This window comes from Onychomys torridus, chromosome 15 (assembly GCF_903995425.1).
Source record: "Onychomys torridus chromosome 15, mOncTor1.1, whole genome shotgun sequence".
NCBI lineage: Eukaryota > Metazoa > Chordata > Mammalia > Rodentia > Cricetidae > Onychomys > Onychomys torridus.
Genome location: NC_050457.1, coordinates 47,660,416 through 47,683,288, shown reverse-complemented (window position 1 = coordinate 47,683,288; position 22,873 = coordinate 47,660,416). Strand labels below are relative to the sequence as shown.

Below are 22,873 nucleotides of genomic sequence, written 5' to 3'. Positions count from 1 at the left end.
AATCTTACCTGATTCTTCTTCTTCTCTTGTCACTCCATACAAGACCTTCCTTCACTACTGTTCCCTGTCACCATTATTGGCCCACCACTAACACTGCATGTAAATCTCATATGTGCACTTTGCCAAATTCTTACACTTTCTCAGGCTTTTGCTTTCTCTAGATCCCAGAAACTTGTGACACCTTTAGATGCAGGGATAAAGGTATGACTCAGCTGACAGAATGTACTTAGGATCTAAATTCATGAAGAATGTCCATCCTCTATTATACTATCCTACCAGCTTTGTTGGTTTGTTTTTCAAGACAGGGTTTCTCTGTGTAGCTCTGGCTGTCCTGGAACTCACTCTGTAGACCAGGCTGGCCTCAAACTCACAGAGATCTGCTCGCCTCTGCTCCCAAGTGCTGGGATTAAAGGTGTGCACCACCAACACCCAGCTCTGTCCTGCTGGTTTCACTGTCCAATTTCAACTCAACTTTAGCACCAAGCTCTCCAGGGTTCCCTGGAGCTGATCCGTGCCTTCAGGCTTAGACTGTGGGGGTGCTCTTCTTGTGTTCCCAGCCCAAACAAGTGACTGTAACAAAAGACAACCTTTGGTATCTCTAGTGCCTTGTGCAGAGCTGGGCTTACAGCAAGCACTGAGAGAACACAAGGGGATGAAAAAGGAAGTGTGCAAAGCTAACAAGTCAGAAAAGAAACGTCAAGCCTGGCGCTTTGACCGGGCAGTAACTACACTCAGGCAGGCCCAGAGCTGCCAGCTGGGAACTGTCATCCGGTCACACCTTCAGTCCTCTATCGTCAGTTTCTGGAACCTAGAGTCCTATGTCATTACACACCCATGCCAACTTAACTCCAATTCTCTGTTCAACCTGAAACTCTCTAATCTCTTAAAGGCCAGGAAGCATAACCTGGTTCTCTTAATGACCATGGTTCCCTCAATGTCTAGGAACGTGGCAGAACGTTTGATGCATAGTTTCTCATTTAGAACCTGTGATGCCTTTAAAAGGGAAAAACATGTTTAGGATATAAATTTCATTTCTTATCCATTAACATTCAACTGCAGGTTTTATCATTACACACAGTGGGGGTGGGGAAGGCAGGAAACTTAACTAGAGAGCACTGAAAAGATTTTAAAAATCAAGAACAATTCAAAAGACAGTACACTATTCCTGGAAGTCAAGTTCCCTACAATCGAGTTGGGGATTTAGCTCAGTGGTAGAGCGCTTGCCTAGCAAGCGCAAGGCCCTGGGTTTGATTCTCAGCTCAAAAAAAAGAAAAAAGTTCCCTACAATCTACATCTTAATTGAACAGTAAGATAGTGTGACTACTCTGAACTTTAATATTTTTAAACTCTGCAGAAAGTTAATTTATGTTCTTTTTTTTTTTTTTTTTTTTTGGTTTTTCGAGACAGGGTTTCTCTGTGTAGCTTTTTGTGCCTTTCCTGGATCTCACTCTGTAGCTCAGGTTGGCCTCGAACTCACAGCAATCCACCTGCCTCTGCCTCCCAAGTGCTGGCATTAAAGGCATGCTCTACCACCGCCCGGCCTAATTTATGTTCTTACCAATACAGTATTACTTTAAACGTCCCTTACCTTTCTCTTGGGTTTCCTGTAGAGCCTTCTTCCACAGACGAACTGATTTTTCATATGAGCCTAACAGAAAACACTCTTCACCTAAGGATGATTTTATCCAACAATTAGTTACAGTTCATTACATAACTTTTGGATGTTTACTTTATTTTAAAATTCAGCAGATACATCTCCAGCCTGAGATTATTCTGAAAATCAAATAAGTGCAACTCATTTCGAAAAACCAAAGGTAATTATTTCACATATCTAAGGAGTTAGAAACTGTCTGTGAGATACTGACCATTGGTAGGTTTAAGTTCTAAGGCTTGATGCAAGCTACCCCCAGCCATCTGCAGGTTACTCTGTAGATGACATAACAGATTCTTGACAAAAGATATTTCAAGTGTTGTATTTTCAGGTAATTGTCCGTCACTGTGAGGAATTCTTCGGCTTAATTGTGCTTGGTACCATAAAGTTTTTCTGTACAATAGTCTCCAAAGAGCAATCAATCTGTATACAAAATTAGACACTTGTCAAAACCAAATTTCATGAGTAATAAGAACAATTTAGCTCCTTTCATACGCAATGTTTTGTTTGATTTCTTCACAGATGCAATAGAACATACTGACCAAGGTAATGATCATAGTCCAGTGGCAAATGCATGTAATAAGGACACAAGAATTTTACAAATGTTTTATGAGCCTGTATACATTTTTCATTATATACTTAACTTTTAGTGTATACTTACTTTCAATATCATTATGGCTGCCCAAGACAAAAATAAAAAATAAAAAGTGTGTGATTTTTAATCTTTGGGGAAAAAAACTGAAACAATTTTTTAATTGACAAATAAAATTTATACGGACATGCTGGAGAGATGCCTCAGGGGCTAAGAGCACTTGATGCTCTTCCAGAGAACCTGAGTTTATGTCTCAGCACCCACACCAGGCAGCTCACAACTGCATGCAACTTCAGCTCCAGAGGATCCAATGCCCTCTTCTGGCTTCCATGGGCACCCACATACACACACACATATACGCCAGGCAGTGGTGGCGCACGCCTTTAATCTCAGCACTCGGGAGGCGGGGCCAGGCAGATCTCTGAGAGTTCAAGGCCAGCCTGGTCTATAGAGTGAGTTTCAGGACAGGCTCCAAAGCTACACAGAGAAACCCTGTCTCGGAAAAAAAAAAGAAAAGAAAAGAAAGAAAGAGAAAGACAGAGACACAGAGACAGAGAAAGAAAGAGAGAAAGAAAGGAAGGAAGGGAGGGAGGGAGGGAGGGAGGGAGGAAGGAAGGGAGGGAGGAAAGAAGGAAGGAAGGAAGAAAAAACACACACACATACATACACATTATTAAAACAAAAAAATGAATGTTTAAAAATCATATAGATAGGGATTGGGGATTTAGCTCAATGGTAGAGCACTTGCCTAGCAAGCACAAGGCCCTGGGTTCAATCCTCAGCTCCAAATTAAAAAAAAATCATATAGATACACCAGGAATAATCTGATATTCTGAAACAGGTACTTAAGTATTTTTAAAGTAACATATTTTAATGCTGGGATCCAATGGTTACAAAGTTTCCCTCTGGAGTGAAAAACTATTCTGGGATTAGTACTAACAGTTTAAATCCTTATAAATATACTAAAAACTACCAAATTATACACTTCTTACTACAGCACAAGAAATTCGGTGGTGTTTTAATAATAAAATTAGTATTCATACCTGTGACTTGGCTTTTGAACAAGATCTGTAACTTGAGGATAAATATTTAAAGACGAGTCCCAGGACCAGGTTTCCTTAGCAGCTTGAAAAACGGGTACCATTAATGAGTCCAGCTCAGCTGCTGTGCTTTCATCAGCTGACGCTGAAACAGTCTCGGGCTGAAGGCTGCAGATGCCATTTAAATAGTCAGCGACCATTCGGAGTAAAGAAAGGCAGGCCAAAAGCATCTCTGAGAAGAATCCACTTTTTTGTTGCTGAGTCAGTAAAAGCTTCACAGTATTTGAGGTAAGCTTTATCAAATGGCCCATATCTTGTCCGTATCTCATATCCCAATAGTGGACTGATAAACACTGATGGAAAAGTTGAAAGATACAAAGTACCCATGCATTATGCTTCAGACTCTTATTTAAACACAGGTCATACTTAGGCAAAGGACATTTTGTAAACTGAAGAATATAGAAAAAGTGAGTGATGCAAAGTACTGTGTAATTTAACATTAAGTTTTTTTCTGTTACATTTTTTGAAATTCCTATAGTCCAAGCTGCAAGGAGTTTTTTCTGGATACAGTGCAGTTCTGCAGTGGTCCTGTCTGTCTCCCTGGAATCATCCTCTGCATGGACTGTATCAAACATGGATGCAAATTCTAATCTTCCTTCCCTGACAGTGCCAAACAGTAGATCTTTTCTTTGGTTACAAGAAGGAAGTGAGTTGTTTGGAAATTGTTCATTAGCTTCTTCTCCTTCAAACTCCTAAATGCAAAGGGGAAAATTATATTTAATACCACTGAAGGCTTTTGTATAGGATCACTGTGTTGTTCTCAAAGTTCTATTTCCTTCAACAACAAACAACATCAAAAATCAATGAATTTCTTAGACTAAAGTCAGTATGTAGTAAGTACCTGGAAATCTGCAGTTTCATTTAACTTAACTGTTTCTTCTGCCTGCAGAAATCTGGGGACAGTGCCATGTTCTGACCCCTCCTTTCCTTGACGCTTTAACAGGCTGGACCGTAAGGAGCCCAGTGATCGCAAGTTCAGCCCTTTGTCCTTTGGCTATAGGAAAAAAGACACAGGATTTCCAAGTGCAAAGTGTATCTGTAATCCCAAGGCAGTCAAAACTTCCAGTGTCAAAAAGACTATTATTACTGTCGATATAGTTTTAACTTTGAAGGAACAGGAAGGCACTTTTTACCACAGACACCAAAAGGCACTGTACCTTGCACAGCATCATACTTTGGTATGCTTTCTCAAGCCTCTGGGTTGAATCAAGTAGCAAGGACCTCATGAGCGCTGTTGGAGACTGATTATCAAGAAGCCGAAGGGTCGTGACCATATACCCATCAGAAATAATAAGGTAGGGTAGCCGTGAGTGGGCTTTTATAGAAAACCTCTGTCTCAGAGGGTCATTGTCAGAAGCTGATGAATCTACAGAATTATTTGGATCTTGAAATGTACACTGCTGTGGTCTAGCAAACAAACACGAAAAGCCAAGAATCAGCAAGAGAAAGATCTTAAGGGAAGTAATCATATTATTCAAAATAAAAGGCAGAGAAATCACATACAATGACAAGACAGCCCATGAAACCCATGAAAGAATTAAATTTGTATATTTGACTTCCAGGAAATATACAGTGACCAAAATACATGTCTTTACATGTTTCCAAATGTTTTCCTGAATTTTGTGGCAATTAGCTCTTTTTTTTTTTTTAAACTATATGCAACCTATTTAAGAATTATGGCATCTTACTACTATTTATTAAAGGGTTAAATAGCTGGCTTTCCTTCTAAACTATGTAAATATAGGAATAGAATTACAATTAGTACAACTGTTATTAAGGAGGAAAAAAGAAAGAAATAGGACATTTGGAGAATATACTGGTGTGTGACACTTTATGAGTTTAAAACTAGATGAATCTCTCACAAAAATATATGTATGTTATAATTCTATAATGGACTCTGATTATACAATATAGCTGCTTATTACATATAATGTTTCATAAATATAAAAGGAGATATTAATATATGGTAATTTTTTAGACTAGAGAACTATTAAAATGCAGGTTGGGAGACCTAGTGATACAGCCCTTGCCTACTGTGTGCAAGGCCCCGAGTTTGAGCTCTAGTACTGTACAAAAACAAGTTAGGATACCTAAGATCTCAAATATAGATTGATTTTTATTAGCTAAATGTCCCACTTCAATAGACTAATTAGAGAAATGTAAGAAAGCCTTAAAACAGTGATGTCTAAAAGACACTGAGAGGAAACTGATGTTGGGATGGCCTTGATTATATTAGCAAACTAACAATGCCTAACTTTTATTTATTTACTTATTTATTTGTTTGTTTGTTTGTTTGTTTTTGTGTGTGGAGCTGAGGACTGAACCCAGGGCCTTGTGCTTGCTAGGCAAGCGCTCTGCCACTGAGCTACATCCCCAGCCCCGCCTAACTTTCAGTGACAGATAAATGCTAGTAGACAACTGTCACTTCCTGCAGTGAAAGTATTTCCTTTCACTCTTTTCAGCCGAAAGGTTAACTTTTTTGTTATTTTATGCGTATGGAGTTTTGCCTGTATGAATGCCAGTGCATGCAATGCCCATGGAGGTCAGGTGAGGGCTGCCCACTGAACTCGGGAGGAAAAGCACTTGCCACACACACAAGCCTGATATGTTAAGGTGGAAAGAGAGAATAGCTTCCACATGTACACTGTGGCATACCTGTGCCCACATACATATCATAACCCCACACACACACACACACACACACACACACACACACTACTATTATTATAAATGCAATATGAGTATCTTTAATATTTAGAAGACAATACCCTAAGATGTTAATTGCTATCTCTGAGTATAAGGATTGTGAGAATTATGTTTATACTATTTAATAATGTGTCATGATTTTAAAATTTTACTTTTTTAAATAGTGAATACCTACTAGAAAAAAGCCATCAATTTGAAAAGCCTTTAAATAGTAACTTTAAAGAAGAATGTGAGGAAATTCCAGTAAATACAAAATTAAGGACCCAAGTTCCAGCTGCAGCACCCACATGGAGGTTCACAACTCTGTGTGTAACTCCAGTCCCAGAGGATCTAACACCCTTATCTGGCCTCCTCAAGCACTGAATGTACAAAGTTCAGACATACATGCAGGCAAAATACCCATGCACATAAAATAAAAAGTAAAGGTTAAAAAAAAAAAAAAAACAAACAAAAAACGGGGTTAGGGATTTAGCTCAGTGGTAGGCCCTGGGTTCAATCCTCAGCTCCAAAAAAAAACAAAAAACAAAAAAAACAAACCAAACCCACAACTTTCACTGCAGAATTGACAGTTTTCTCCTAGCATTAATCTGTCACTAAAAAGTAAGCATTGCTTTTACAGCTAAACATAATCAAGGGATGTACCCATGTCAGTTTCCTTTCTATAGACTGGTAAATTTCAAAAGTCATCTCCAGTTTTTCTATTAAAAACAGCTCTTAGGGCTGGAGAGCCGACTCAGCAGTTGAGCACTTTCACTGCGCTACCAGAAGACTGGAGTTTGGTTCCCAGCAACATGTCCTCAGTCACAGCCACCAGCTTTCACTTCCCTCCCTCAATCCTATAAAACAACTACTGTCATGCCCATTTCACAAGAAAGAAACGGAGGCTGAAAGAACAATTATTCATGTACACAACTAGGAAACAGGAAAACTAGTTCTTGAAACTTGATTTGTCTGACTACAGGATCAAATTGCTACCTTCTTTCACAACTAAAAGCCAAATATGGCTAAACTATTCAGTCTATTACTAAAAGTTTTTGTTCTTTAATACATTAATTTTTAGTTACTAAGTTATCTCAGTGCTACACTTTTAAAATAATGTGTCATGTTTTACTATCTTTTATAGTAAAGCTAAATTTTTAATACTATTAAATATTTAAATAACTTTATACTTACATAGTCACAATGTCAAATTTTCACCAGGATTAAGCCACAAAAAGAAATAGGAAGAAAACTATAAATAATTAGGACCAAACAGATAAGAAACAGATTGACATGATAGACTCACAGAAAGAAAAAAACAACAAATTTGGGGATGAAATTATTTTTGTAAAAATACATAATAAAATTAATCACAAAGAAAAGAAGTTATGTAAACAAAACAATTCAAATGTCTCACCTGTATGTTATTAGTGGATGAAGAGGAATAAATTCAGCTGGCCCAAATTCTACAGAGCAACCAAGTGTAACTAATGTTAGCAATTCACCTAGGCAGGTCAGTAAAACCAGGGAGCCACGTTTTAATACACAAGCCAGAAAAAGACTATCATGTGTCCAGCTGATGTCACCTACCCAGTATGACCTAGAAAGAGCAAATGACAGTTTTAGAAAGGACTGAATAGTAGGCAATTGTCACATTAATTTTGTTAATTTTACTTTGTAGAAAAAAAAGGCTTATATATTCTACTCCAACAATATTCTAATTAGAAATTATAAGCAATTCAGAAATGAAAACATTCCTCAAAGTTATAACAATTAGTCACCTTTTATTTTTTCGAGACATGGTTTTTCTGTGTAAGAGCCTGGCTGTCCTGGAACTTGCTTTGTAGCCCAGGCTGGCCCTGAACTCAGAGATCAGCCTGATTGCCTTCCAAGTGCTGGGATTACACCCGGCTTTAGTCATCTTTTGATCAGAATGAACTGTAATCTCTGGAGCCTACAACCAAGACTGAGGACAGGTCTCAGACGGGCCTATCCCATCAGCAGCTCATTAGAAGTCCCTCTCGCAGCACACTGCCTCTTCCCAAAGCTGTTCCTTACTCCTCTTCCTCCTACTGCTCCCTGGCAGCATCAATGTATCACCAGAACAAAAAGCAGCCCCCTCCCATCTGCCGATGGGGCACATTGTCAAAGGGACCACTGAGCTGAGACCAGCGCTGCTCTAGGGAAGGAACTGTGGGGAGGGAAAGAATGAAGAGAAGTAGCTAGATGACCTGACCACCCTGGAAATTCAGAGAAAGGCACAGTGTTCAGAAACAGAGAGGTTAGGAGCTCAGGAGAAAAACTGTACTCCAATCTTGTACAGGTCTTTTCTTTTTATTTTTTGGAGACAGGATCTCTCTATATACAGCCCTGGCTGTCCCGGAACTTGCTTTGTAGACCAGGCTGGATTCAAAATCCCAGAGGTTCCCCTGCCTCTGCCTCTGGAGTCCTGGGATTAAAGGTGTGTGCCACCACACCTAACTTGTGTATGTCGTATAGCTGATAAGTTATCCAAAAATCACTATGAATGTCATGTTTAAAGATGTGTGAACACCCCAGCCTTCTTGAATGAGTGATGATCTTTCTCGAGTTTTCATCCTACCCTCCCTACCAAAGCCTCACATTGCTCTACCTGCTCACAATTCCATTCCGAAGAAGACAGGAAAAACAATGAAAAGAAAATACATTTGTATATTTGTGTATATACTCTACCCTTCCTTTAAGAGTATCTGAGGCTCTCTTCATATAAATTAACTTTCAGAATTTACCAAGTACAAAGGTAAGTCACATTCTTTATCTAAATGATATTTATGGAATTAGTAGAGCTTCAAACTTCAAAACCCTCCAAGAAATAAGCACATGTGTTCTTACCTGGTAAGTGTAGCTGGGACCACAGGATTCTTATTACTACATCCTTTAAGGCCACCACAGAGAGTAACGAAATTCAGTGTGTTTATAAATAATACCTGAGTTGCCTAGAAGGGGAAAATACAAGGTTATCTTCTGTGTGTGTTACTTACTGGAGGCTGAGAGAGCTGTTATTATACTAGCAAAGTAGTCTTTGTATGCCAAGCAGTCCTGACAGCCCTTCACGCTGCAATTGCTCAGAGCAGCCTTACACCTGGAATCCTCCCGCCCCAGCCCTGCCAACAGCTGCCATACCCTCCTTTTCGTCTATTCTTTCACTTTTTACTTGGTTTTCTTGTGTTTGAGACAGGCTTTTGCTATGAAGCCCAGGCTGGCCTTGAACTCAAATCCCCCTGCCCCAGTCTGCAGAGTGCTGGGATTACAGGCATTTGCCACCAATTCTATAGTTCTATAATTTTATAGTTCTTCGGAACAACTTTTGAAAATTATGACAGCTGATTTATATAACTTTAGCCAACCACAACGACTGAAAACACCACTTTAAAGAACATAAAGCAGTAAGGACGGACGCTAGTTACTGACCTTTGGGTCTTTCTGATTAAGAGTTACTGTCAGGGCAAGGCCATCTCTTGAGAAGGCCGAGAGCAGAGCTCCTCTTGACTTCACTGACTCACACCTAGGAGTCAGATTACTCAGGAAACATTCCTGTTGTGCCCAGTGAACACGGAATGGCAATGACCTAAGAAAGTAATGAAATTAATGAAAGCAAGATTCAACAGGGTATCTCTGTGGAACCCTGGCTGTCCTGGATCTCGTTCTCTAGACCAGGCTGGCCTCAAACTCAGAGATCTGCCTGCCTCTGCCTCCTGAGTGCTGGGATTAAGGAGTGAGCCACGACTGCCTAGCAAAGGTTAATGACTTTATTTACTTATTTATTTCTGATGTATGTGTACCTGTTTTTGAGACTAGGTCTCAATACATGACTTAACTGGCCTTGAACTCCTGAACTCAAGTGAGTCTCTTCCTGAGCCTCCTAAGTAACAAAGACTACAGGCACACATGAGCATGCCAAGTTCATATAAGAAGTCTGAAGTTGATATGTCGTTAAAAACAAAAAATAAAAGGGTCTACCCAAACTTCAGTAGATGTACATATACATATGGTCAGTGACTGTTCAGTAACTGTCAGTAAATCTAGTTCAGTAGTGGAGTTTTCTAAGAAGAGCTATGTCCCCAAATCAAACATAAATATGTATGTTTCAACTAAATATTTAAACATTTTTACACGACAGCAAACTTATTACTGGAATCATAAACATAGGAGAGGGGAATGAGTCAGGACAATAGGGATATGAATATGATCAAATGAAATGTCATAAAGAAAATTTTATTTTTTATGCAATTAATGTACATTAATAAAAAAAACTGAGAAAAAAGTAGGGGAAACAGAACTCTTTAGATTATGCCAATTTCCTACATTGTTCTGAGGGATAATTAAATAGGTGTATATATTTATCCAACCTTCTTATAAATTTACGATTTACTCATTTTACTTTATGTAAATAACAAAGTATTGTTAACATAAAGAATTCATAAAGTCACATTATTTTCCTAAATCTTACTTAGGTATTATAATCTTTTAATATATTTTGCTCTATTTTATGGAGCTTAGAATACAAACTATTTTACTGTTAAAGAAACCAGCAAACAAAGAAAAACACTTTGTGAGGATAGGCCTGGTGGCTTCAGCATTTGGGATGCAGAGACCAGAGGATCTCTTGAGTCCAAGACCAGCATGATCACACAGAGTTCCAGGATAGCCAGAGCTACATAGTGAGACTTTGTCCAAAAAGCTGAGCATTTTGAAGGTACAACAATAAATCCAAATATTTGCCCCCTTTAAAGTTCAATTCATTTCAAAGTAATTATTGTTATAGTATCAAGACAAATATACCACAAGCATGCTATCTCTTACATGTTCTCCCTTCTAGGAAAAGAAATAAAAATAAGAGAAACTTTCTAGATTAAATGTTTAAAAGGTGGAAGGAAAGATCTACAAAGCTTTACAAACTGAAACGAAGACCTAAAAATCTTAAATCCGTGCTGGTCAATGACAAAATGGCAATGCTTGTTTGAAAGGAGAAAATAAGAGAAGGAAATATTTACCTCACCTTACAGATGTAAACACATTCTCATACCACTGAATGGCCAGAAATGTTAGCTTCAAGCATTCTCCAGAATAAAAAGTAAAAGAACACAGGCAGCAGTCGCCAAATAACTGCAGATAAATTTAATAGTTTAGTATAAAATTAATCTGAAAATAAACTGATATATGAAAATATGTCTCATATAAATAAAAAATATTGGGAACCGGCTTCTATTTCATTCTTAGTAGTAAGTTAAAGGCTAAGCAATTTTTTTCTTTACCAGATACAAGGCCCAAATGAAAAATCAGCCTAAGGACACAGAAGAGGTCTTTGGGGGCTGGGTAGAAAACCCAGGGCCCTGAGCATCTTGTTTACACTCAAGTCCAGTAAGGGAAACCAGAGCAGAGGAATTTGAACTGGTGTTCCTACAGCACCACAAGGTAACTGCTGACCATATTACCAATATTATAACTGATAATCTAAGACAAAAGGGGCTGGAGAGACGGCTCAGCAGTTAAGAGCACTGGCTGCTCTTCCAGAAGTCCTGAGTTCAATTTCCATACCCACATGGTGGCTCAAACCCCTCTGTAGTTGGATCTGATGTCCTCTTCTAGCTTAAAGTCGTACATGCAGATAGAACACTCATATACATAAAATAAATAAATCTTTGAAAAAATATATAAGATAATAAAAGTATTATCAAAGTGATTCAAAAAGAATAAAATTCCCAACATGTATTTGATGTCTGAGGATATAGAAATGCTTAATAATAATCCAATTTGACTATAATATACAAATATGTAGACGTACTATATGTCATCTCATAAATATGTTCGAATATTAGTTTTAAAAATTATACTGCCATTTACTTTTGCTGGGAAGGTTCCTGTAAAATTATTCTCTTCTTTAAATTTTTATTTAAACAATGACTCTATTATATCCTGAGAATGAATGACTTATGGAAAGCCACCAGTTCTTAACTTATAGATCATGCACACATTTTATTTTAACTTGGTAGTTTAAGACAAGACCTTGCTATGCAGCCAAGACAGCCTGGAGCTAATTATGCAACCCTGGCTGGCCTTGAACTCTGGTTAGTCCTTGCACATCTGCCTCCCAAGTGCCTGGATTGCAGGTATGTACTACCACATTCACCATCATGCTCACTACAAGTCATATTATACTAAGGGAAAGTAGGTTTTAATTTGAAAGAGTTTTTAAAATAATCTTTTCCAAACAGTAGTTTCACAACTGCTCTGACTAGTGACAAACAGGTTTGCAGTTATATCCCTGACTAAATAGCCTTCAGATAGGGACAGGTCTTAAAGCCTAAGAGCACTACTCCACAGTGTCTCATTTGGATTTTACCTCATTTTTGACAAAAACAGCATCCACTACAGCTTCTTTGTCTTTAGTGGAAGGCAATAGAATTGCTTCTTCAGGTATGATTTGGGACCACTGACCCACCAATGGGAGGCTTTTACAAGATAGGATATTCTTCAATTCCAAATATTCCCACAGAAGTATGCAGCCAGAAGATGTAATAAGCAGAACTCTTTTCCCATTTTCAGCTACATACAAGTATAGTCTTGAAGAGCTTGCTAATTAACACAAAACAAAACAGAAAAATTAAACTCCCAAAATCTGAATTTTTCATGAAAGCACCTAATTTTCTTTTCCTTTTTGGCTTTTAGGAAGTAAGGTCTCATTCTGTAGCCCAGGCTGGCTTTGAACTCACTGTGATCCTCCTACTTCAGGACACCAAAAGCTTGCCTGAGTGCTGGGATTAAAGGTGGGGGCCACCATGCCCAGCATTAACAATGATTAATAAAGGGACTGAACCAAGTGTATTGTCCAGGCTAGGCAAGTGTGCTAACACTGAGACTCACTCCTGGCATCCTTTTTACTTTTTATTTTGAGACAGGGTCTCACTAAGCCGCTCAAGCTGACCCTCAGCTCAATCTGCAGTCCAAGCAATGGTTCTGGTCCTCCTGCCTCGGTCTGCTGAACTGTTTGGATTACAGACTGGTACCACAAAACCTAAACTGTTACTGTAACACTAGGGACCTGTTGTCCCAGCAATGACAGGCATGCCAGGTTGTCTCCTTCAAGTTAAATGAAGTGCAAAAAAGCACCAACCAACTTCCAGAATAAATATTATATAGGCAGAAACAATATGCGCACACACACACACACACACACACACACACACACACACACACACAGATACATTATCAAAATAGTAATATGAAAAAATTTCAGTCTTTTTCAGTCAAACAAAGTTCAAAACATCCCTACCCACTGTAGCTTTAATAACTTCTTTAGGCTTTTCAGTCACTTGTATTGTTTTCAAACAATCTTGATCTTTGTTCCACAGGAAAAGCTCTCCTGTAGTGAGGACCCCAGACAGCCACACATCTGTTCAAAAGTGAAATGCAAATTTTAACACACTGTCACCAACTTTTGGTTCTTGAGAAATCATAGCAAGCAAGCCTTTTGAACATATCAGCAGTACTTAACCATTACTGGATGTTGCCAGAAAATAGACATCCTTCAATAAAGGCTGCAGACTAGGAATTTTCTTCTTTGTTCTTCCTGACAGCAAATTAATCTCATTTATGCATTTCTCATCCAAAAGAAAAACAGCTTCTTTCTCCTAAGATAAAAACACACGTGAAGGATTTAGGTGGTTCCTAAAGTTAATCTTGTCTACTTAAATTGTCTAGAAAGGAAAACAAAATAACATTTAACAAGAATAATACATACCACAAATCTAAAGTAAACATTAAACCCATAACCTAAACACTTTTATCTGTTGTAAACAACACTTGGGCTCAGGGATAGAATGCTTGTCTAGCAATGAGGTCCTGATTCTATATCTATGTATTCTACATCTAGCACTATGAAAACAGGAAATAATAATAAAATGCCCCTTGTTAAAGTTACAGGGTAAGATGATCTAATGGCTGCATTTAAAGCTCTTTAAAGGCTAACAACTCTTGGGTCATTTGCCAATTCAGCAAGCCAAAATTATTTAATCCTATGCATGTGAGCATCTGTATGGACAAGCTTTTTGTCTGGTTTCTCTGTGTTGCCCTGGCTGTCCTGGGACTCGCTCTGTAGACCAGGTTGGCCTCAAACTTAGAGATCCGCCTGCCTCTGCCTCCCAAGTGCTGGGATTAAAGGGATGCACCATTACCGGCCTGGCTGGACAAGTTTTTTTTTATTATTTTTTTATTAAAGATTTATTTATTATGTATACAGAAGAGGGCGCCAGACCTCATTACAGATGGATGTGAGCCACCATGTGGTTGCTGGGAATTGAACTCAGGACCTCTGGAAGAGCAGTCGGTGCTCTTAACCTCTGAGCCATCTCTCCAACCCTGAGGGACAAGTTTTTATACTGTTTGATTAGATTAAAATGAATATGGCTTTGGAAATCCATAAGCTCATGACTCAGACAGATCACTTTTTCTTTTCCTCTTTCTGGTCTAGAAAAATTAAGATATTTTAGATGAAGTTTGTGGAGCCAGCAGTAGCAATGACGCCTCAGAACTGCTAAAAATACCAGTCACCAAGGCTGGAGAGATGGCTCAGTACTTAAAAGTACTGGCTGCTCTTCCTGAGGTCCTGATTCAATCTGCAGCACCCACACGGTGGCTCACAACTGTCTGTAACTGTGGTCTCATGGAGTTTTCATGGAATCTGATACCCTCTTTTGGTAGACAGGCAGGCATGCATGCAAGCAAAACACTCACATACATAAAATACATAAGCAATGTTTTGAAACATTCTAAACCCTAAAAAAGAAAACATACAAATAATGTAAATTGCCCAGCCTAGACTTACTGAGCCGGAAGTGCTATGGGACTCCGCAATCTGTTTTATTATTATTATTTTAGTTAGTGTACAATGTATGGGTTTCATTATGATATTTTCAAACATACTTATCACATGTATTTTGCTCATATTGCCCTTAGCCTCCCTTGTCCCTTGTCCCCTCCAAGAACTCCCCTTTCTGTATTATTCATGTATACACATACATATACAGTCTTCCAAATCTGTCTTCCCCCTCTTCCCATTGCCCACTTCTGCCCTGTCCACCTCCCACTGGACCCCTTCCTCCTCCCACACAGGCCCTTTCTACTTTCACATCCTAGACATACTTATTTTTAAATGCAGACTTTTTAGTTTGAGAAAAAGCATGCAGCGTCTGTCCTTCTGTGTCAGGCTTCCTTTGTTTGACTGAATGACCTCTAGTTCCACACACTATCTTTCAAACTTTTTTCATTACAGTTGAATAAATTGCACTTGTCCAGATGATTCTGATGAGTGTAAAAGTAGAAACTCCTGGGCTGGAGGATGGCTCAGTGGTTAAGAGTTCTTGCTACTCTTCCAGGAGACGTGGGTTCGATTTCCAGCACCCATGTGGCAGCTCACAACTGTATGAAATTCCAGTTCCAGGGGATATGACACCCTCTTCTGGTCATACATGTAGTGTACTTACATACATGAAAGGAAAACATTCATACACAGAAGATAAAATATTGGAAACAAAACAAACAGAGAACTCCTGTTACAGAGAAGTTAATGGCAGAATTTCTCACTGAAATTTTGAGTCTTTATGTCAACAATCACTATAAATTAAAGAGGGGTTATGTAGGTTTGCCCACGCTAAGATGTGAATGCTATATCATATACTATGAATGACATTCCTGGATTATTAATGCCTCATGGCCCACCTCTCCTGTACCCTGAGGATACTTTAAAGACACACTATGAGGAAACTCTACTGTTTTGGTAGAACAAGTGTAGCAAATTCAATACTCCTTTTAAATATGATATGAAGGAAAAAACTGAAAGCAAAAGCCTTTACCTAGACAGATGACTCAATTCTCTGTAAATGCTAACTTATATGTTATAACTACACACACACACACACACACACACACACACACACACACACACACACACCCCTTTTCAGGGGATAGGTGATCTTCTGAATATGATGTGTTATTTTGGGGGCATTTTCTGGGGAGGAGGGTTAAGGCCACAGAATATTCCTACATCTTACATGAAAAACACACATTTAACATATGCAAAACCATTAGTTATATAAATAAATAAAGAAAAACTCACTTGACCCAACCAGGAAACTCTGGGCCAGGGTTTTTTCTGCTTGATACTTGTTGATGTCAAAACTTCTAATCTTATCTCCATGCTTGTTGAGATACCAATGACCAATTAAGCACAGCCAGTCACAAGATCCTGTGAATAATAACAGTAATAATAAATAGCCCATAATATGTACAGAGACTGTTAGTTACTTTTCTCGACACTGTGACAAAATACTGGATGGAAGCCACCTAAGGAAGGGAGGAAAGATCTGCTGTGGCTCAGTTTCAGAAAGCCAACTCCAGCTGGTTGGCCACATTCATTCGGGCACAATACCACGGCTACAGGACCACAGGGAAGAGGAGAGTCTTCACCACACAGGAGAATGCAGATGAATTTCTAAATGGTCTTAATAGATTAAAAAACAACAACAACAAAAAAAAAAAAAAAAAAAAAAAAAAACCACGGGGCTAATATAGGGATGAAAGCTTCAGAGGGAGTAGGGATGGTGGAACAGATACAACCTGCAAAGGTACACCCCCAGTGACCTATGTCCTCTAGACTAGACCAAACTCCTGAAGTTTCCAGAACTTTCCAAAATAGCATCACAAGCTGGAGACAAAGTAGTCAAGAAAACAAGTCTGTAGGAGACATTTGAAATCCAAATGGTAATGCTGAACATTTAATTTAGAACTTCAAGAACTTTTATTATTTTTTCAATAGCTCATAATAATTCTCTTTTTCAGATAAGACATTTCATACTATATTGCAAACACATTTTGAACAAAAGCAAACACATTTGCTTTCTTTTTTTTAAAGATTTATTTATTATGTACACAGTGTTCTGCCTGCGTGTATCCCTGCAGGTCAGAAGAAGGCACAAGATTTCATTACACATGGTTGTGAACCATCATGTGGTTGCTGGGAATTGAACTCAGGACCTCTGGAAGAGCAGTCAGTGCTCTTAACCTCTGAGCCATCCCTCCAACCCCACATTTACTCTCTTAACACATTACTTCTCAGACAATGACTTCTAAAGTAGGCAGGATACTGATGATCACGTCTCTGTATGATTTGCATTTCTCAGTTAACTGACTGTATTTAGTAAAGAAGGTCAAATGTCCAGTCTGGTGCTTGTATTCCGACTTTGCTACTGCTCTGCCTCTTCCCGTGACATTAAGGTAGATTGTGGGGCCACTTTAGCCAACAAAGTACAAGGGAAGTGATGTTATGGATTTTCAAGGCTAAATCACAAAAGATGAGAAAAATAACCTCTGGAGTAATTATTCATGAAATTCCTACCACCAGGTAAGCAAACTGTCTAGCTCATGTAAAACGAAAGCCTAGCCAGGCCTGTTGGCAAATACACGAAGTCCAGGTACTCCAGAGGCTGAGGCTGTGCCACAGAGTGAATGCAAGGCCAGCTTGAGCAACGGGTGAGACCCTGTCTCCCAATGAGAAGAGAAAAGAGCGCTGGGACAAGTTCAGAGCTAGAACACTTGTTTGGCATGTGAGGGGCTCTCAGTTCAACATCCAGCACCACAAATGAATAAACAGCCTACAGACAGCACAAAACAAGAGGTGTGTGGCAAGTCCCCACACTAGTTGTGGGGATACCTGTGGCAGAGACCAAGGACAGTCTATTATGGCCCAAGCAGAAGAGGATGCTCACACTGAGTCGTAGTGTGAGTGCAGAGTCAGAACCCAATCAGCGTGGAGGAAAAGCATACTCTTGGCAGAATAGCCTGTTATTGGAAAAACCTTGGGAGGATGATCACTCAGCTGGACAGTCCAGCTGAGAGTATACTAGAACCCAAGCAGAGGGCACAGAAATAACTCTGAAAGGGAATCTCACTGACCAAATTATGAACACTATGCACATTAAAATAAATTATACTAATGGATTAAAATCTATTAATCAAAGCAGGATACTGAATCCTTACTATGAATAGAGCATTTGATAAAAAGTAGTGAGATTAACATGGTATCGGGCAGATCCATTTAATCCAGTGACCAAAATGAACACTATCAGAAATGTGACAAATGGAATTCCAAGGCTACCTAATACGTAAAATGAGACAATCTCATCGATCAATGGTAACATCTGTTTTGAAGATGCATAAACTGATAACAATGTATAACATAACCATAAAGAAGCATCAGCTAAACCCAAAATGACGGACAATTACAAAAGAACTAATCTGTAACCTTCAGTGGAGTCCAGGTCATGAAAGGTGAGCAGCTAAAGGATGAACAGACCAGGCAACTAAATACACCAAGTAATTATAGGCTTCATCATTATATTATATTAAAGAAAAAAAAAACAGGGTTGGGGATTTAGCTCAGTGGTAGAGTGCCCTGGGTTCGATCCTCAGCTCCACAAAAAACACCCAAATACTGGGCTGGAGAGATGCTCAGCAGTTAAGAGCACTGGCTGTTCTTCCAGAGGTCCTGAGTTCAATTCCCAGCAACCACATGGTGGCTCACAACCATCTGTAATGACATCTGGCGCCCTCTTCTGGCATGCAGGCAGAACACTGTATACATAATAAATAAATCTTTAAAAAACAAAACAAAACCCCATCTAAACTGGAAAATCCAGAAACAAGCATTAAATGGTTGTGATAAATTAATTTTCTTGTTATGTTTATTTACTGATTTTGGTTTTAATGTTTTGCTGTTGTGCTTGCAACATACAAACATGTTTTTTGTACGCCCATGCTGGAGCCAGAGAAGGGCACTGCATGTCTTCCTCTATTGGTTTTTGTCTTATACTTCAAGATAGGATCTCTCAGTGAACTGGGAGATTGCTGCTGGTCATTTTGGCTAGGGTGACTAGCCACGGAGCTCCTGGAATCTAGCTATTTCTGCCTCTGGGAGGACAGGCACATTCAGCCATGCCCAGCTTTCTAAGTGGGTACTGGAGTTCAGACGGCTCTACCTCCAGACATCTGGGATTTTAGGCCCGCCTGCACGACCATCCCTGTTTTTTTTGGTATGGAGACCAGGGCATTGTGTATGCTAGGCAAGCACTGGACAAGTGAGCTACAACCCCAGCCCCAGAGCCCCCCAGGCTAACCTGGACACGGTCTTTCGTCCAAGTAAGCCTCAAACTCCTTATAAACCAAGATTACCTTGAATTTTTAACCCTCCTGCAATACAGTGGTGGGGAGGGATAATATCTTAACCAACAAGCTCAGCTTCTTTCCATGACCCCTTCATACCTTCAAATCAGTGCCAATTAGGAAACTCTGATAGACTTCCAAGTATGGAGGCCAGGACAAGGGACATCCTTGACCTTCTCTGGACCATAACTTCAGTGTGCTGACCCCGAGGAAACACTTCCCAGAAGATTTGCCCTCAATGATACTGGTCTCAATCACAGCTGCTCCTTCAGCCCCTGATGACCAGTATCAATTGTCCCAGCAAAGCAAAAATTTCACCTTAGCGGCTCTTAATTTAAAATCTCACTTGAATGACCCCCTAAGACTTTTGCTTCCCTCTGTGTTCACAAGCCAGGGCTCCATCACCTACATTTCTCCCAACAAAACAGTCCACTGAGCTCTGAGCACTCAATAGCTTTTCCAGCCCCAAATATAAATGCCACCACAATCCTTCCAAGACACATGGTCATGTCTGTTACAGCGGAACATGACTTGGTAGCAATTTCCTAGTTAAGGTTTCTACTGCTGTGGTAAAACACCATGACCAAAAACAACTTTGGGAAGGAAGGGTTTATTTTGTCTTATAGCTTGTAGTCCCTCATCCAGGGAAGTCAGGGGAAAAACCTGAGACAGGAACTGGAGGCAGGAGCTGACACAGAGACCACTCAAGAGTGCTGCTTACTAGCTTGCTCCTCATGGCTTGCTCAGCCTGCTTTCTTACACACCTAAGGATGGTACTACCCACAGTGAGCTGAGCTCTCTCACATCAATCAAGAAAATGCCCCACAGGCTTGGCCACAGGTCCAATGAGGGGAAGGGGCAGCATTTTTTCCCAATTAAGGTTCTTTATTCCCAAATGATTCTAGCTTGTGTTAAACTGACATAAAACTAGCTAACCAGTGTCATGAGGCAACAAAAGGTCAGATGTTCCAAATTAAAGGTGATTTAAGTGCACATGTCAACCAAATGCAGTATTTTATCCTGCATCAGAAAACAAAAATTGCTCTAAACAGCATAGTGCTGTTTCCCAAATTTGAGGACTACCTGCTTTCATAAAAAAGCATTACTAGAGATATGCACTGTACGGAATATGAAAAACGAATAAGACTGTACAATACATGCAACATCCTCAAAACATTTAGAAAGTTATTTCTAGGCAGTTAATAGCTCCTAAATACTATGTGTATGCACACGTATAAACAGAAAGATAAAGTATGGCAAAACATAAACTGGATAATCTGAATAAAAGCAAATATTTATATTATTTTTGCAACTTTTACATAAATGCAAAATCATTAAAAGGCAACTATTGGTGACTATTCTTCTAATAGACTATACTAGAGACAATAAATTGTTAGTTTTGGTTTTGTGGGATAAATACATTCGTTTGGTTTAATGAGCCTTTACTTCTAGATATGAAAGATAAGCACTTAAGTATTGACGCCAAGGATTTGTTTGGAAATATGTAGACCTATTTCTACAGTAAAACGTAAAGGATAAAAAGCCAGCAAACCACTTCAAGATTTCGGGAGAGAGCCCTACATATAACCTTCCGTCATTTAGAATTCTCAAAGTCACCTCGTGGGCTACAGCCAACATCATTTCTGACGCATATTGCAAAGCCTCTCAAAACACTGAAGCTACCGGATAGAGACCGGGCGCCGCACCACAGCAAGAACCGAGGGGGAAAAAATCCGCTCAATCAATCACGCAGAACACATAACCGGAGAAATCCGTCAAGCCTACGGGGACGCGGGAAAGGGTACCTTTATTTCAAACACATCCGAGAGTGCCATTTCAAAAAAAAACCCGTCAAATTCTGGGGGTTTCCGCCGCGGAGGATGCTAGGACACCGCGTCCATCCCTCGCTGCTCGGCCGTCGGCGAGGGTCAACCCACAAGTTTCCCCGTGACAGTGTGGCCCAAGAGTCGCCCGAAGGTCCCCGGTGGAGGTGCGGGGGACCCTGGCGGGGAGGACGGCGCCTGAGAGGCCCGGGAAGACCGGGAGCCCGAGGGCGGGCGGGCGGGCGGGCCGCGAGGGATGCGGGGGTCCCGGGCTGTCGGGACCCGCGGGGACGCACTGCCTGGGAGGATCCCAAGGCCGTTACCTCCCGCTGAGGGCGGCGGAGCCTGCGGGGAGCCAGCGCCGAGGTGAGCAGGCCGCGCCCGCCGCACCGGAGCCGTGTCCTAGAGACGCGGGGGCGGCGGAGCGACCCACCGCGCATGCTCGGTGCCGCCCAGTGGGCGGGATCCCCAGGATCCCCAGGCCCCGCCTCCGTGGCCCACCCCGCTTGGCGCCCCGGTCCTGGGAGCCGGCCACGCTGCCAGCCCGCCTAGTTTGTCGGGCCCTCCCTCTCCAGAGTCCTCCTCCCCGCCAGGCTCCAGCCCTCTCTCTCATCAGCTCGGTAGTCCCTTCTCCATCCATCGCCTCCTCCTCACATGCTAGTGTTTGAGTTCCCGGGCATCATGTGGAGCTTGGCAAGAAAAGAACCAACACTAGCTACACACCTACTGGATTGGGCTGTCAAGAGCACTTGATGCTTTTGTAGAGCAACCTAGTTCGATTCCCCATCGCCTAGAGGGGCCTCATAAACCTGGGTGAATCCAGTTCCAGGGGAACTGACACCCTCTTCTGGCTTCCGTGGGCACCAGGCACACAGGTGGTGCACATACATATATAAAATAACAAGTTCAAAACAAAACCTAATTCTCCCCTAGAGAAACCCTCCATAGACCTAAAAGAAAGGCATTGACTGCCATGCATAAATGAGAATACTGAAGAAATAAATATTTCCTGATGGGAAACTACGGAGCATTTTTTTTCATTTGTACAGATTTTATTTCTTCTCTTGAGACACGTCTATTTAACTCATTTGCCCAATCTTCAAAGAAATTACTTGTTTGTTTGTTTTTCTTGCTTTTTTTCTTTTTAGCTCCTTATAGATTCTAGATATTAGTCCTATTTTAAACAGCTGGCAAATATTCTCTCCCATCCTGTAAATTATCTCTTCACTTTTGTCTCCTCTGATATGCAAAAACTAAGATTTTGGTATGCAAAAACTTGCCATTTTTAAATTTTTGCTTCCTGTGCATTTGGAGTCCTAGCCAGAAAAAAAAAATCATCACCTATAGCATTATACTTTTTAAAATATTGCCCATATGTCTTCTTGTAATCATGTTAGAGTTTGGGGTCTTATATTAACATCTTTGGCTCATTTTGATGTTTTTTTTCACATGTATTTACTTGTGTAGAGGTGCACATCTATGTTTCAGGTATGGAGGTCAGAGGACAACTTCCCAGCAGTAGGTTCTCTCCTTCCACCATGCTGGTTCCTGTACAACTCAACAAGCTTGTCAACAAGTACCTTTGCCTGCTAAGTCCTCTTTCCTAGGCCTTGAGTTACTGTTTAAGATGGTGGCTGATCCGCAGTGAGGATCCTGTTTTCCCAGCAGCATTTGATGGAGACTCTGGCTGTGGTACTAGAGAAGTACCGGAGTGCTGCATCCTGATCCACAAGCAGAGAGAGAACCTACACCTGCCAAAGGCTATCGA

The 22,873-nt window shown here is 40.3% G+C and overlaps 1 protein-coding gene across 1 annotated transcript in view; it reads right to left on the bottom strand.

The window, feature by feature from the left end:
* Positions 1–21,528, bottom strand: part of Cplane1 (ciliogenesis and planar polarity effector 1) — a 96,661-nt gene extending 75,133 nt beyond the window's left edge. The window contains 14 exon segments of the mRNA XM_036207494.1: positions 1,589–1,669; positions 1,866–2,074; positions 3,287–4,035; positions 4,185–4,337; positions 4,501–4,750; positions 7,446–7,628; positions 8,900–9,003; positions 9,479–9,635; positions 11,067–11,173; positions 12,411–12,643; positions 13,341–13,460; positions 13,563–13,698; positions 16,182–16,310; positions 21,088–21,528. Of these exon segments, the coding sequence (XP_036063387.1) occupies positions 1,589–1,669; positions 1,866–2,074; positions 3,287–4,035; positions 4,185–4,337; positions 4,501–4,750; positions 7,446–7,628; positions 8,900–9,003; positions 9,479–9,635; positions 11,067–11,173; positions 12,411–12,643; positions 13,341–13,460; positions 13,563–13,698; positions 16,182–16,262 (2,563 nt within the window). The 5' untranslated portion in view covers positions 16,263–16,310; positions 21,088–21,528.
* Positions 21,529–22,873: the final 1,345 nt, after the last annotated feature.